This window comes from Octopus bimaculoides, chromosome 5, assembly GCF_001194135.2.
Source record: "Octopus bimaculoides isolate UCB-OBI-ISO-001 chromosome 5, ASM119413v2, whole genome shotgun sequence".
In the NCBI taxonomy this organism is placed as follows: Eukaryota; Metazoa; Mollusca; class Cephalopoda; order Octopoda; family Octopodidae; genus Octopus; species Octopus bimaculoides.
Genome location: NC_068985.1, coordinates 80,878,303 through 80,895,811, shown reverse-complemented (window position 1 = coordinate 80,895,811; position 17,509 = coordinate 80,878,303). Strand labels below are relative to the sequence as shown.

Sequence of the window (17,509 nt, the reverse complement as noted above, 5' to 3'; positions counted from 1 at the left end):
TATATATATATATATATCTTATCGTTTAACGCCCGCTTTCCATGCTAGCATGGGCTGGACGATTTAACTGAGGACTGGTGAACCAAATGGCTGCACCAGGCTCCAATCTGCTCTAGCAGAGTTTCTACAGCTGGATGCCCTTCCTAAAGCCAACCATTCTGAGAGTGTAGTGGGTGCTTTTATGTGCCACTAGCACGAGGGCCAATCACACAGTACTGGCAACGGCCACACTCAAAATGGTGTTTTCTATGTGCCACCTGCACAGGAGCCAGTCCAGCAGCACTGACAACGACCTCGCTCAAATGATTTTCTAACGTGCCACCAGCACAAGTGCCAGTAAGGCGATGCTATATATATATATATATATCCAAGTTTGTATGATTGTGTATAGAACAATATATTAATCAATGAAATTCCAACTTAGTTTGATTTTCACATTTATTATTTGCAATTTTTACAATTGTACAATATTGAAATAAAATAGTACTGTCATGCATTACACAATCATCAGGTTTACATAGTGACAGTCATGTGCCATAATTGACAACTGTGTCAACCGACAGTGGAGATGTTGAACAACTGTAATCAGTTAACTTGGAGAAGTGCTTTATATTTGGTATTGGATGAAAGAAATCTACACAAAAACGTATAGAGGAGGCAGACAGGAAATAAAATATTGCCAGAAACTCTTGACAGAGATAATAGACCACTCTCTGATTAATTTTTTTTTTCAGGCCTTTATCAGTTGTTTTCCTTTAATGCTAATAAAGTTTTGTAGAAAGATGTATACGTCTATATATAGGGGTATACAGGAGTGGAAGTATGGTGGTATTGGTGGTGTGAGTGCATTGAACAGAATATTTAAGCATTCTTCAAATTCTTTATTTCCTGAGTTCAAACTCCACACAGGTCAACTTTGCCTTTTATCCTTTCATGGTTGATAAAATAAGTACCAGAGGTTGATGTAATCCACTTACCCACTCCCTCAAAATTGCTGGTCTTGGGCCAAAATTTGAAACCATTATTATTATTAATGAGGTAGCAAGCTAACAGAATCATTAGCATGCCAGACAAAATGATTAACAGTATTTCATCCATCTTTACATGCTGAATTCAAATTCCATCAAGGTCAACTTTGCCTTTCAGGGTCGATAAATTAAGTACCAGTTATGCACTGGGGTTGATGTGATCGACCATCACCTTCCCCTCAAATTCTAGGCCTTGTGCCTATAGTAGAAAGAATCATTATCATTATTATTATTATTATTATTATTATTATTATTATCATCATCATCATTATTATTATTATTGAAAATATTATTATTTTAACTAATAATTAATTTTTTATTATTGTATTTGTTGTAGTAGTTGTAGATTTTTTGGTTTGAAATATTTTATATTCAAACTATTCCTTTTTGTATACAATTAATTTCTCATTAGTATTTAAAGGGTTGCCTATCAAAATTGTAGTGCAATAAAGACATTTCAAAATGGTCTTTTAGATTATGTTACAAACAAAAGGAGACAGTAAGTATTTCCTCCACACAAATATAAACAACAACCTTTTAGAAAATGTCAAGAAACTGCCAACTTATCATAGTTGTGTAAAATGCTAGAAATATTTATTTCTAAGGGAGATATTCTGTCCCTCACTCTTATATTACACATACACACATTATAAACACACACGCGCACACACACACATATATATACATACATATATAATACATGCAGATAATTAATATACACATACACACACACAGAGTAAGTATGTACATAAGTATGTGCAAGTCTAATATTTAGTGAACATATAAAAAAAATGTACACACAAAGATGTGATAGTGTATACAGTACCTGTCTGTCTGTAAGTATGCATATGTATGTGCAGGAGTGTATGTATACATCAATACCTACATTTATATATATAATTTGATGCATATACACACCTATAGCTTAACTATATATATATATATATATATATATATATATGTATATATATATATATATATATATAATTTATATTGAAAAGTGCATCTATATCATTTATTTGTGTTTGTAAGTGTGTATATATATGTATGTGCATTTTATGTATGAATGTGTATTAATTTGAGTTATATTTGTGTGTGTACAAGAAGGTATTGTTGAAATCAATGAAGAATCAGTGACTTTTTGACCTCCACTTGACTTATGCAAGTGACCTTTATGAAAATGTCATAAGAATTCTAAGTTATATGAGTAAACAACAGTCATATGTACTAAGGTATGGGGGAAACTTATTTTACAATTGCTCTTCTTATTTTACCTTTTCTCTCCTTCTCTACCTACCAACTTTCATTTTGTTTGTTTATTTATTTATTTATTTGTGATTTTGTTATCTGTTGTTCATTTAGTCCTAATTAATTAATGTAGTCAAAATTAAGAAGTGAAAGTTAACAGAAACTGCAATACAACTCATTAACAATGTCTTTCTATGTAACAAGAATGATACAGAAAGAGATCAACTTCCTTGACACTGATGATCTGAAACCTCTTATAATCCACAGTAATTTACACCGATGTACAGGTATCTGTATTTCATTTCATTCCTTTCTTTCATTTGCTTCAGTTGTTAGACTGTGGCCATGCTGGGGCACTGCCTTGAAGAATTTTTAGTCAAATGAATCAACCCCAGTACTTTTTTTGTTTTTTGAAGCTCAGTGCTTATTCTATTGGTCTCTTCTGCTGAACCTCTAAGTTACGGGGACCTAAACACACCAGCACTGATTGTCAAGTAGTGGTAGTAGACAAACACACACACACACACACACACGCAGACACATATACAATGGGCTTCCTTCAGTTTCCATCTACCAAATCCACTCACAAAGCTTTCGTCAGCCCAAGACTATAAGAGAAGACAATTGTCCAAGGAGCCACACAATGGGACTGAACCCACTTATCATACAGTCATGCTTGTGCCCTCCACACAGCCATACTTGTACCCTAATTATTTAGGTAAATTTAATATTTTGTTTAATTTAGAGGGTTTTGACCAAGGTGACAATCCCTGGTTTGGGAAAATCTGTAATCTGAAAAAATCTTTGGAACCTAGGGTTTCCCACATTAGCAGAAGGTCACACATTTGGGGTATAGTCTATTGAACTGATCCCAATAAATCAAATACATGCACCTTGAATTAGTTTCAATGAGAATACCCTGAATTCACTCATTGAATCATACTACACATTGAAATATAGTGTACGTGGTTGTGTAGCTACATTGTTTGTTTTGTTGGCACTCAGTCGCTTACGATGTCGAGGGTTCCAGTTGATCCGATCAACAGAACAGCCTGCTCGTGAAATTAACGTGCAAGTGGCTGAGCACTCCACAGCCACGTGTACCCTTAACGTAGTTCTCGGGGATATTCAGCATGACACAGTGTGACAAGGCTGACCCTTTGAATTACAGGCACAACAGAAACAGGAAGTAAGAGTGAGAGAAAGTTGTGGTGAAAGAGTACAGCAGGGTTCGCCACCATCCCCTGCCGGAGCCTCGTGGAGCTTTTAGGTGTTTTCGCTCAATAAACACTCACAACGCTTGGTCTGGGAATCGAAACCGCGATCCCATGACCGCGATCCCATGACCGCGAGTCCACTGCCCTAACCACTGCGCCATTGCGCCTCCACAACAACACAGTTATAGATAGCTGTAATGAAACCCTCCTGAGGAATCAGCAGAAAGAATGTTAACCTTTTGAATGACTGCTATAATCCATTAGATGAGCCTCTGCACAGTTCCCATCTGCCCAATTGCACTGAAAAATCTTTGGTTACAGCAGAAGGCATTTACCTTTAGTACCACTCAAAGGGATTGAACTTTATGAAGTAAACATCTTAATAATCCATCCATGTTTTCAACTAGTCCACCACAGAGGGTACATATTTTCATGATCTCAAGCAAATGAAAAGCAAAGTATATGTATCTATATACCATTGAAGGGTCCAACAAATAGACCCCAGTACTGATCTTTTAAGCCTGGTACTTATTCTGTCAGTCTCTCTTTACCAAACCATGGATTTTCAGAACATAAATAAACCAACACTAGTTGTCAAGTGATGGTGAGAGGCAAACAAAGACAGAAAAACAAACACACATAGCTAGCTGTCTGTCTGTCTGTCTGTCTGTCTGTCTATCTATCTATCTATCTATCTATCTAATCCCACGCCAAATTGAGCTGCCAGACGGCCATAACCTATACGTGGTGGTAGAAGGTAAGAGGCCTCGATGTTACTTGTGTGGCAGCAAAGAGCACCTAAAAACTTGGTGCCCAACAGTGAAGGGACAGCAAAAATAAGAAAAAGAACAACAACCACAACAAGGAAAAAGCAAAAGGAAAAAAAGAACCCTTACTACCCACACCACCATCAACACAGAAGACAAGCAAAGGGAGTATGACAAAAGAAACACACCAACCAAACCCACCAACACCAACAAATGAACACACAACAGCACCTGGAAAAGCACCAACAACAACAGCAAGAACTAAAGAAACAGAAAAACCAAAAGACAATACAAAAACTGATTCCCCTTCCCCTGCATCACATACACCACACACAAACAGTCAACAACCAACATCAAGGAAAACAACAACACAACCACTTACACAAGTACACATAGAAGCTTACAACATGCCCCTATCCCCTTCCGATTCCTCAGAAATTTCGTCGGAACATGAAAGCAGTGAGGAATGGCAAATAGCCAGAAAAGCTAGTAAAGAGGACTTTGACAGGAGCCATCATCAACAACAAATGGTGGTTTGCCCTCAAGAGAGCAATAAAAGCAGAAGCAGTTAGGTATAGCAAAGCACTAGCCATAGACAGAAACAGAGTAGAGCGTGACCTAGTTAAGAAGCTAGAAGAGGCGATTAGAAGTGGCATCGTACCTGGCATTTTGGCAGTGAGGTTGGCCCTCGACAAACACTTCAATGTCAAACACAAAGGGTGTGTTGTCAGGGCTAGGATGCATGCTCTAAGAAACGAAGGTGTTGGAGCCAAACGAGAGGCCTGGGTGGCAGAGGTGCAACAGGGCAACAAAGCCACCATTCAGTCTCTGGTAGATGAACAGGGGCACAAATTACTCAAGTCAAGTAAAATGTGTGAGGCCTTTCAACAGTATTTTGCCCGACTGCTCAGTGGTGAGCGAGAATGCAGGGTGGACTTCAGTGCCTACCTACACAGCCTGCCACGACTCTCGACAAGAGAGGCAGAGTGCTGCGAAGGTGCCATCATGGTGATGGAAGTGCAGGACGCGATGGCAGAATGCTCGCGGGACAAATCGCCAGCTTTCGATGGTCTACCCTACGAGCTTTACAGTTGTATGCCAGACTTGTTTGGAGAAATCTTGGCAGCAGTGTACTGCAACTGGCAGCAAAACGGGAGCATCCCCGGTTTTGTGAGCCGAGGAGCTGTAACACTGCTGAAGAAAGATCCAAACAAGGGGGACGTAATAGATAACTTTAGGCCTATCACTCTGCTCAATGCAGACTTGAAAATTTTGGCCAAGGTGTTAGCCAAGAGGTTCGCACTTGTCCTCGAGAAACTGGTCGACAAGGTGCAAACGTGCGCTGTGCTGAGCCAGAGCATCCATGACAACCTTCATCTGATGTGCTACATCATAGACAGGGTAGTTAAGGAACCTGGCATGGGTGGGGCCCTGATCAATTTTGATCTATCCAAAGCTTTCGATAGGGTAGACAATCAATACTTGGAGGCTGTCCTCATAATGGCTGGTTTTGGTCCCGTCTTCTGCGGCTGGATACCTGCTTTGTCCAGAGGCATCCATTCGGTAATTCGCATGAATGGACATCTATCAAGACCGTTCAACATTGCACGTTTGGTCCATCAGGGATGCCTCCTCTCATCACTTTTATACATATTGACTCTTGAGCCACTACTGCGGAAGCTGGCAATGCTGAGGGGTATCCTGCGAGATTTGGGATGCGAGATGAGCATGTCTGCATATGCAGACAACGTCACCATCATAGTGTCTAGCCAGGAGCACATCGAGATGGTTGGCAAGACACTGAAAGACTATGAAGCGATAACAGGAGTGAAAATCAACCAGGAAAAGTCAGTGGACTTGCGGCTCAGCACCTGGAGAAGCAAGCCCATGCCATCCACCAGCGCCTCCATGGTGGGGCGCTGGACCGACAGTCCAATAGAGTTGCTCAGGGTCTGGTTTGGTCTGAAACTGCAAACGGAGAAGAACTGGAACAAGATAATGAGTAGGATGATCACTCTTGAGCGGCAATGAGCCGAGAGGAAGCTGTCCCTAAAAGGTCGGGTGGAGGTGGCGAACACGTACATCGCGTCTGTCATCTACTACCGCCTGACCATCATGACTTGTCTCAACCCCACCATCACTAAACTGGAATGCATTCTCTTCTGCTTCTTGTTGAAAGGATGCATTCCGATGGTCAGGCGATCCATTTGCTGCCAACACCCGTTAAAAGGGGGGCTGGGCATGCCGTGGTTGATGATGCACAGACATGCACTGAGACTGCAACATCTCCGGCACTACGTAGACGATAGTGAACAGGTGTGGTTGGCGTTGGTGAGGCGTGCTTTCCAGCACCTCATCTCCATCACAAAACTGCAGTCGTGGATCAAAAAAGGCCGAGGAAGGGTGAATGGCACCGTGAGTGTTGTGTTGCTCTCGAACAACTATGCTGTCCCGGATCGACCTTGAGCAACTCCAACACAACAAAAGCATTCTATAGGGGACTGGTGGAGGGGAGGTACGACGACAAACTCAGGGCAAACCTGGGCATCAATGAGGAATACCTGACCCGCCTCTTCTAGACAACTTTCAGGCCAGGACCTATGGGACAACTTCCAGAGATCCCTGGCCTGGCAGTGCTATCAAGAAGCACTACCCATTCAGGATAAGCTCTACAAGCATGGCTTGAGAAACATGGGGCTAACCTGCCCAAGATGCAGTTAGAGTGACAAAACCATTCTGCATGCACTCATACATTGTCCAACCATTTCCGATCTGTGGGCCTATGTTGAACGATTGTTATCGCGTGTGGGACCAGTCAGTTTATCAATGGAGTCTATCGTGAATATTGTCACACCTCCTTCCTTGAAACAGGAAGGAAGAGCCATTTTCATTGTACTTGTGGCCATGGCAAAAGAATGTGTATGGTGGATGCATCTGAAAGGTCTAGAGACAAACACTTTCCTCTCTGGTCAATCTCTCATCAACTTTTCAAGTATCCCTTGAAGAGGAAAGTGTGAGTAGAGAGGCAAGTTTTGTCTAGTGAATGTTTCAAAAAAAGATGGGTGAATGTAGCAAGGATGGCACGTGTGAATGAAGGAGCCACCTTGAGCATAATCCTATGAATCAAAAAAGGAAACAAAAAAGGAGAGTCACTTACTGTAATGTGTTTTTTTGCATGGCATTATTGCCCGAGGTTACCGTAGTCTTTTCCATAGGCTTTTCTTTCCATGGATAAACCTAATCTGTTTCCCCGTTTTACATTATGACATTTCTGTGATACACGATCCTTACTGATCGGCCTTTTTTTTTTCCACAATCCCTTTTGATCAAATTTCTAAACCACACTTTTTTTCTCTCTTCCCAAAAAGAAAAGCTCTACTTTGTATTTTGTCCCTTCTGTGTTCAGCCCTGTGTGGCCAATAAAGAAACATATCTATCCATCTATCAATCTATATATATATATTATGAAGGTGCATGGCTCAGTGGCTAAAGTGTTGCATTCACGATTGCAAGATCATGTGTTCGATTCCTAGACTGGGAGTTGCATTGTGTTCTTGAGCAAAACACTTCATTTCACATTGCTCTGCAATCATTTCATCATTTGACATGTGGCACTCATTGCACCTGTACAGGTAATGTCGATTTGATGGAGGAAGTGAGCTTATGTGTACACAAACATTTGATCACTATAAACAAATTATCTGTGTGGTTGTGCAGTAAGAAATTGTCAAACCCTCATATGCCATCTAACAAGAGAGTCCATCACATATATATATATATATATATATATATATATATATATATATATATATATATATATATATATATATAAATATATCACCAATGGACTTTCTTCAGTTTCTGTCTACTAAATACACTCACAAGGCTTTGGCTGGCCCAGAGCTATAATAGAAAACATTTGCCCAAGGTGTCATATAGTGGAACTGAATCCAGAAACATGTGGTTGAGAAGCAAACTTCTTACCACACAGCACCTTATAGACAGACAGACAGATGATGAGCATGATGATGATGATGATGATGATGATGATGATGATGATGAGGAGGAGGAGGAGGAGGAGGAGGAGGAGTTAAATAGTGGTGATGTAGCTAAGACCTATTCTTCCCAATTGTTTAATTCACATAGACATAAAGTCATAGTAACAACTATATTGCCCCTGGCATGTATTTCAGCATCCAAGTTATATTCCCTCCCAGTAGAGCACACTGGAAGTATTTTCATTACTTTTGCTATGACAATTATTACTTCTCTTCATTACACAAAGAAACTGTTTCATCTTTTGTTTGTTCCCAGTTAATTTATATACCACCTGCACATGGTATCAATAACTTATGCATTGTGTGGCTAAAAGAGTACTGCCTTTATTTCAGCAGTGGCTGGCAGAATGAATAATCACTGAAATATCTAAATGTTATAATACTGACTACCAATCGGAATTAAGATTGCAACTGCCTAAGTCTATCTAAGTCCAGATGTGTATATGGTTACTGAATTAACACGTAAGTGGTTAAGTATGCCACAGAAATATGTACCTTTTAAATGACCTTCAAGTAGAAGTTGCATTGTCATGATACAATGTGTGACAAGGCTTTGTCTTTGAATTCCATCATCTCAGTTTTACATGCAAGATTTAAATCAACTTCAGTCTATAGTAAAAGAAACCTACCCAAGATATTATACAGTGGGCTCAAAAATGGAGCCTTGTGACTTCTAAACAAGCTTCTTAACCATTCAGTGATGTTGCATTTATACACACAAATATTATGAAGAGCATCCAGCTGTAGAAACAGTACAAAAACAGACAGTGGAGCATAGCACAATGTTCTTACTTGCAAGCTCCTGTAAAACCATCCATCTCATGCCAGCATGGAAAATAGATGTTAAATGATGATGATGATGATGATGATGATGATGATGATGATGATGATGATGATGATATGTGTATGTGTGTGTAAATACCTATATACATGTGTGTATGTGTGTGTGTGTGTACTAATGTTTACTTTTATATTGAGTTATGATCAATTCTGCTACAGGCACAAGAACCTGAAACATTAGAGGAGGGGGCAAGTCGATTACATCAACCCCAGTGCTTCATTGGTACTTATTTTATTGACCTCAAAAAGATGAAAGACAATGTCAACCATGGTGGAATTTGAACTCAGAACATAAAGACAAAGTGCCGCTAAGCATTTTGTCCAGTAAGCTAACAATTCTGCCAGCTCACTGCTTCGTATGTTCAGTCATAATAAAAAGAATGTAATATTCACCCAAAGAATTATTCAGCTTTTGTTGTAAAGTACATATTTACATGTAGAAATATAATAGATACATACATACATACATACATACATGCATACATGTATACTTACATACATACATATACACACACAAAAATACATACATGCATTCGCACACACATACTCATACATACATGTATATGCGCATACAAACACAAATATATATATATATATATATATATATATATATATATATATATATATATACACATGCACATGTAATCGCATTTATAAAGCAGATTTAAAGTGTACAATATATGATTTAGTGTCATTAAATATAATAGATGTAATAAGTGTATAAATAATCATTATTTCCTTTGTGGCCAGAAATTATGAAATTATGAAGAGAGAGAACAGTTGACTGAATAAATCACAATACCAGGCTGGTATATATTGTTAAAAACTTGGAAATTTTAAGGTCAATGCTGTCACTGGCAGGTATTCCACTAATTCTGATACCTATATCTTTGAAATATATGAATGTAAAACATTTTATTAACACCCATTTACATTAGCTAATATCCTGTATTAGCATTTAACAATTACCCTTTCAATACATTTTCCTCAGTTTATAAACTTTTAGAATACCTATGCAATTGGTAACATTTAGTACATATTATTTGAAATTATCAAAATGGAGTGTGAAATTAAAAGAGAATAAAAAATGAAAATAAATTTCCTAAATCCCATTAATGTAAAGATTTAATATTCAAGATATTCCATTCTAAAGTTATGCATTGTTCTTTTATTACATCACATTGTATTAAAAATATTAATTATGACAAGGTTTTGCCCAAAATGTTCTCTAAATGGACTGCTTATTGCCTGATGAGAATTTTCCAAAATATCTGTCCCTTTATATCAAATAAATGTAAAAATAAAATTTAAAAAATATATTTAATACCAGTTCCATACAAAAGAAAAGTAGAAATTTCATCAAAGAAAATTCCCAACTATAATTATCTAAAAAGTGATTTTAAAGTGATTCAACAATGCCTCCTTTTATTTCAATCTAATTTATGAAATTCTATATTAATTTGGTGCTATTTATCTTAACTCTATTTCATAATCCTCATTATTCCAAAGACCTCCTAGCCTGCACTTATGATTACTGAAGAAGGCAGCTTCAAAACATGGGAGATTGATCCACATGGAAACTATCAACATCACAAAATGAAATATCAATACAATTTTATAAATTCTTTTTCAAAAGTTACTATAGACATTTTTACTTTGATATTAACTTTTTACATTTTGTATTTATATATACATTTATTTGTTGGTTTTTAATGAGTTTTCCATGACAAAATAGTAAGTTAGAGTAGAAAAATGCACCAAAAGACTTTTAATCTTTACTATCAAAACATCCATTTTTAAGTGGCTCTTAGGAAAGCAATAAGCATTAATCAAATTTCAAGACTTAAACTAAGATTACATATTGAAGAAAACAGCATGTAATCATAATTAGTCACATGATTAGCTACTTGACTTTGAAATTGACAAATGACTCAATATGTCCAGTTAAGTTTTGATAAATTGTAAGTTACAGGATTTGCAAGCTATTTCATAATTATAAAATGCATTCTTAATGGAAGAAAAAGTAAGAAGAGATCCTTCTGACTCCTGAAAGTAATGTTAGATGATGTTATCTGAAATTTAACTACTTCATTTGACAAGTGTCTACTTGTATAGACTTAAAATTTTCAAACCAACCAAAAAAGAGAAAAACATAATGACAAAAGAAAAAGGAAAATACCGTATAAGTACTGATAGAGTAATAGTCTGAAGCAAGTGCCAGAGAATGTACAAGATACCGATCCAATAAAGATATGCATATTATTCGATTGAACTAGACAAAAGAGCCCTATTACTTATGTAACATATTGTGTTAACTGTCAACATAATAATAGCAATCAAAATCCCCTTCAAAAATCTCTTTTAAAAGGTTTTCTTTCTTTTCCTAATCAACTGGAATATGTGAGTGGGAAGTTAGCAGAAATGGTAGAGCACCATACTAAATGTCTTATTATATTTAATTCAGGGTAAAGTCTTAGCAGGGTTAATTTTGCTTTTCATTACCCAACAGTTAATAAGACAAATATCAATAAAGTACTGGAACCATTTTGATCACTCATACAACCAATTTTGTAAAAATTGATCTTGCAATAGGGAAAAATAATTGATATAATATGATGTGGACACATATAACAACTAACAGCATGCAGATACTATCTATTTATTTATAACTATATTTATGCATGAATGTGTATCTGTGTGTGCATGTATCATTTAAAATATATTTTCATTGTTCAGTAACAAGATAAAAGACAACTGGTGAGTGTTAAAACATCATTTGGTGAACAAAATAATCCAGTTGAGAAAATATTCAAAATTCTAGAAGATACATTAACCGTCTTATTAATAGACTGAAATAAATTGTCTTCATGAAACATAACTTTCCACAAAAGTCATTGTTATGAATTTTTGATATCAGGTCTGTCCTGCTCAAGAAGACCTATGAGCAAAATCATCCCAGCCATGACTCCCCATTTTTTTCCCCCTTTTTCAGACATTGTGTCTTGGACTACTTTGTCCAATGTGTTCTTTTTCAAGACAATAAATTACCTGAGAGAGATTCAGCTGTTATTTTTCTCATGTTGATCAACTACACAGATGTTCCTTTGGTGGAGTGTTAAACGAGTTGTTGAGATATTAGAAAATGAGTCCCAATAACTGTATGTACAAATATCAACTAACAAACTCAATGTGACAGTCATTCATTTTATAAATACTTTCATTTTTTTCATTTTCTATCCTTAAAATGTTTAATTCTAAATTTTATGAAGGTAATGAAAAATGCTTTTGGACTGTTTGCCTTATTGTTCTGAATTTTTCTTTTTTTTTTTTTTTTTTTTTTTTTTGAAGAGAGAGGATTACATTTTTTTTTTTTTTTTAAAGAGTGGCTTACAACATACATTGAATGTTTTAGCTTTATTTCATCACCATAAGCCTAACAGATAAATAAACATGCATGTATATATATCATCATCATCATTTAACATCCATCTTTCATGCTGGCATAGATTGGATGGTTTGACAGGAGCTGGCCAGGTAGGAGACTACACCAGGCTACTGTGTCTGTTTTGACATGGCTTTTATGGCTGGATGACCTTCCTAACACTAACCACCCTATATCCTAATTGCATTATTAGTTGTTACTCCCAAAGTTCAGTTCATGATGCAATTCATGCTAAATGTTTATTACACATTGATAGATGGTGACACTGAACAGATATGGTTTTGTTTACACCATTCTACCATAAGAGAAAATTTTCTCCATGGTAACTGCAGTGAATTTGTCTTTTAGCAATTGAAATATGTCACAAACTAACTTAAACTTTGCTTATGTCTAAACACTGCTTGCCACTAATATTATGTTAATATACATTATATATATATATATATATATATATATATATATATATATATGTGTGTGTGTGCGTGTGTGTGTGTGTGTGTGTGTGTGTGTGTGTGTGTATACACATACACACACACACACATGTACACATAAGTATGCATGAATATTTATATATATATATATATATATATATCCACATCCACTCACAAGGATTTGTCCAGCCTGTAGCTATTGTAGAAACCACTTGCCCAAGATGCTACAGTGGGGCTGAACCCAGAACCATGAAGTTGGGAAGCAGTTTCTTACCACACAGCCACGCCTGCACCTCATGTACAATAATGTAAAATTTTATTCACATAGCTTTGAAAATATTCTAAGTCAAGATATTCAAATGTTTTAAATTTATTGATGTCTCATCCAGTTTCCATTTACTACTAAGAACATAGTGTAGAACGTCAAAAACAACAGTTCTGATCTACAAAATGATCAATACTTATGGCTCCTCCTTAATTGAACAGATATCTTCCAATCCTGTCTCAGAAACTACTTCAAAACTAACCCTACACCATTCAATATCAAATCATTGACCAAAATACATAGAATTAACTACTAACAGCCACCAATAGGAAATTTCAAATATTATTTTTATTAAATTTGAGTTAATATTATTATATGCAAATTGAAAACTTGGATGGCGTGCTCTATAAATATTGTGTAGTAGTAGTAGTAGTAGTAGTAGTAGTAGTAGTAGTAGTAGTAATAGTAACAACCGTCATCATCATAGTAGTTATAGTAACAAATTCAGTAGGTGATATGAACAGCATAATGCAGTGTTTCTCATGTGATGTGAACCTTGAGGATTAAAAAGTGGGTAGGCAAATTGCTGCGTTTGATAAAATTGAGATGGTTTTAAACTTTAAAAACTCAACAACAAAAGAATAATTATATGGATGCAAACTGTATTCTATATTCTCATTAATAAAGAAAAATGGGTGGTAAGGATTTTCCACTAATTTAGTTTTTTTGATGAGTGGGAGTTGTTTTACTCCACACAGAATTAAATTCTATACTTCTTGGCTAAAATATAACTGGTAACTGGAAAACTATATTTTTATTATCAACAATGTCTTACACTATTATCAAATCATTACTAAATCATTAAATCATTACTAAAAGGTTGTAGAATGAAACTTTGTCTAAATGTTGAAATGTATTCAGAGGAAATAGTATTTTACATGAAGTCAGTCTCAATGTTAGCTAAGTTTACAAGGAGAATCATGTGCTTTGCTTGAAGGCAAGATTCACAATTTGAACTCATGACTTTTAACAATAACACACACAAAAAAATTGTTATTAATTAGACACAAGGCAATTATTTTCAACTTATTTTCAAAAATCATTTTCAATTGAATAGAGTATATTTTTTTACAGAACACTTATAAGTCAACTATAGCAAAATTTGAATTTTGAGTTTATAAGAAAGGACCAAATACTAAATAACAGTCCTCTAACAGCTTAATAATAATGAAAAAGTTTTAAACACAGTGAAATGTGAAGTAGCTGCAGGTGAGAGATCTTTCTGAAGAATAAAATAACATCTTTGGAAATACTCTGAAGTATTAGTAAGATAGAAATCTAATATTAAGTGTTTTTTAAAGGAGTGGGTGACAAACCAGAGGAAAAAAATGATTATCATAATCAGTATGATTGCATCAGTAATAGGGTCATTTCTTTTCTACAGAGCTCTTTAGAAACAAAAGCTGAATTTATTTAATCAATAACAGTAAAAATTAGTAACTATTATTCTTAAATGCCCTAAACGAAAAATCTTTACAAAACTTTCAACAGTTTAATTTGAATTAAAGAATGCAATGAAAAGTAACCATTTGAAAGAGAATAATTAAGCTCATTCCAAGATGAACTACAAACACAAAATATTATAATCCTTGAAGACATTTAATTAGCATAAAGAGCTAAGAATTAATTCTATTGGTGCTAAAGCCATTGATCAGTCGACATTCCTAGCAATCAGGAAGAATTCAATAAATGCATAAATGTTGGTTTAGAAGTTGAAAGCATCGGCTAAATCAGCCAAAGCAGTCATCCATTGAAACCAAAATGGCCTTCGATGACTGGTCTGAAATGTCCAGCAAAACTGGTGAACATTCCTAGTCTTTCATGCAATATTTCCATAATTGCAGCTTTAATAAGATGATCAATACTTTAATCTTTTTATATCACCAAACAATGCAGATCTAATGAATTTCATGAGATTATTTTGTTTTAGTTTTGTTTTTTAAAAACACCCACCCACACACACACACACACACACACACACACATATACATGAACAATGTACATGTATACAAAGACAGATACAGATTGTTTTAAAATCAACACACACTTTCATCAATGACCTAACAGAGCAATTCAAATATTTTTAACCCTTTGTTACCAAATACAAATTTATAAAGTTGACATAAAATAAAACTTTTAGCTTTATTTTCAGTTAGAAATGAAAACCATGCACACATAAATATAGGTACAGGTATGGCTATGAGCTTAAGAACCATATGGTTTTAGGACCAACACCAGCACCTTGAACAAGTGTCTCCTTTCTGCTATGGCTCTGAATGGATCAATGCCTTGTATGTGAATTTAGCAGAGAAATTTCAGGAAAGCTCTGTGGGGGGGGGATGCAAGTGTGTGTATGTGTGTATGTGTGTGTGTGTGTGTGTATGTGTGTGTGTGTGTGCAAGTGTATGCATATGCATTAATGAGGACATCCTATGGTTTTGCTTAAGTGAAACAAAGTTTGTTTACATTCATCATTGATATTATGAGCTGTGTCTCTGTATTTCTGGGCCACCAATGTAATAAGAAATCCCTTCCTTGAAAAACTCATAAGGGTGAACAACTGAAAAAGCTTCTGGGCACAAAATCCCGTCTCAAAAATGTACACTTGCAAACCATACAAGCATGGAAAAATGAACATTAAATGAATGAACAACTGAATATATAATTAAAGCACTAAAAACCTTTTTTTTTCCATCACATCTTAGTTGCATGAGTTCATTCAACAGAAATTTGTATTTAGTTACACAGACCTTAGCCATTACATGAATTATAATGTTTTAAAAACCTATCTTACCATTCCAAAAGTAAAAATAACTCATTTGAAATAGATTGCAATATATGGTAACTTAACCCTTTAGCATTCAGGTTCCTCTGTCAAATGTAGTGCTTATTTATTCACAATGTCTTGAATTAATCATGTATTATCTATTGGTTTCAAGATTTCATTGTAGGGTAGGTGTGAGATGTTGGTGTGAGATGTTTGAACATAAAAGAGGCAGAATATTTTGGCTGAATATGGTCAGTTTTAATGCTAAAGGGTTAAGTGCTTCCTATGAATTTAGGAGCTTTCAAGAATCTGTGTTTAACTCCAGAATCATAGTGCTAGTTGACTGGGATATTGGCCTTCTTTTGATTGTGAGGTTAGTCTATTGCCAGTAACATTCTCAGCTGGTCTGATACAAAATCCACAATGAATTGATATATCACAGAACAAAATGATCTACCCACAAACTATGAAACATATGACTTGTGAGCAGATAGTCTCACACCTTACCCACTCAGCTATTATAATACATTCACAAAGGTTACCTCAGAAATTATTGTAAAAGTTATAATGCAATCAATGAGACGAAGCAATATGACTTACCTTTGGTCAACTGATTCTGACCCATCAGCAAAGCCTTCAGTTTTGTAATCTCCTCTTGATATTCTCTAAGAAGAACATCTTTTGGATCTTCATTTATCTTTGGTTTATTTTTAATATTTTTAGCTCTGTTGGCATATCGCAAAGTGCTAAGTGTTTCATCATAGTTGTTGTCAGCAGGTGACAAACACGCTACCATCAGGGTTTTTGTATTACCTCCCAAGGAGTCTTGCAACAATCTTGTTAATCTTGAGTCTCGATAAGGTATGTGTTTTACTTTAGAATTCACTAAGGCTGATATTACATTTCCTAAAGCTGACAAAGAAAGGTTGATTTTTGAAGCTTCTTTCAAGCGATCACCACTGGCTCCTGCAGACGACATTTAAAAGAAAAATCACATTAATAGTTGTATACTACTTTCAATAAACATGTTGAACAGCTAAAGGATTTGTAAAAATTCATTAAAAATATGTTTTCTTACCAAAGAAATGAGAACTAAGAAAAACAAGCAACTCTTACTGAAATGAAAATTGCTAAAATGATCAAGATATTAATGGTTAATAATACAACAAAAGTCATTTCAGTAATTAGATATAGAATGGAAGATGGAGTGGGAGTGCAATGTATGTGTACATCTGTGTGGTAAGTAGCTTGCTTACGAACCACATGGTTCCGGGTTCAGTCCCACTGCGTGGCACCTTGGGCAAGTGTCTTCTACTATAGCAAAGCCTTGTGAGTGGATTTGGTAAAGGAAACTGAAAGAAGCTCGTCGTATGTATACACACATAT

General features: G+C 35.7%; 1 protein-coding gene across 1 annotated transcript in view; it reads right to left on the bottom strand.

Annotated features, from left to right (window-relative positions):
* Window positions 1-17,509, bottom strand: part of LOC106870492 (kinesin-like protein KIF17) — an 805,609-nt gene that overhangs the window by 541,556 nt on the left and 246,544 nt on the right. The window contains exon 4 of the mRNA XM_052967819.1: window positions 16,724-17,089. Within this exon, the coding sequence (XP_052823779.1) occupies window positions 16,724-17,089 (366 nt within the window). The remainder of the gene's footprint in view (window positions 1-16,723; window positions 17,090-17,509) is intronic.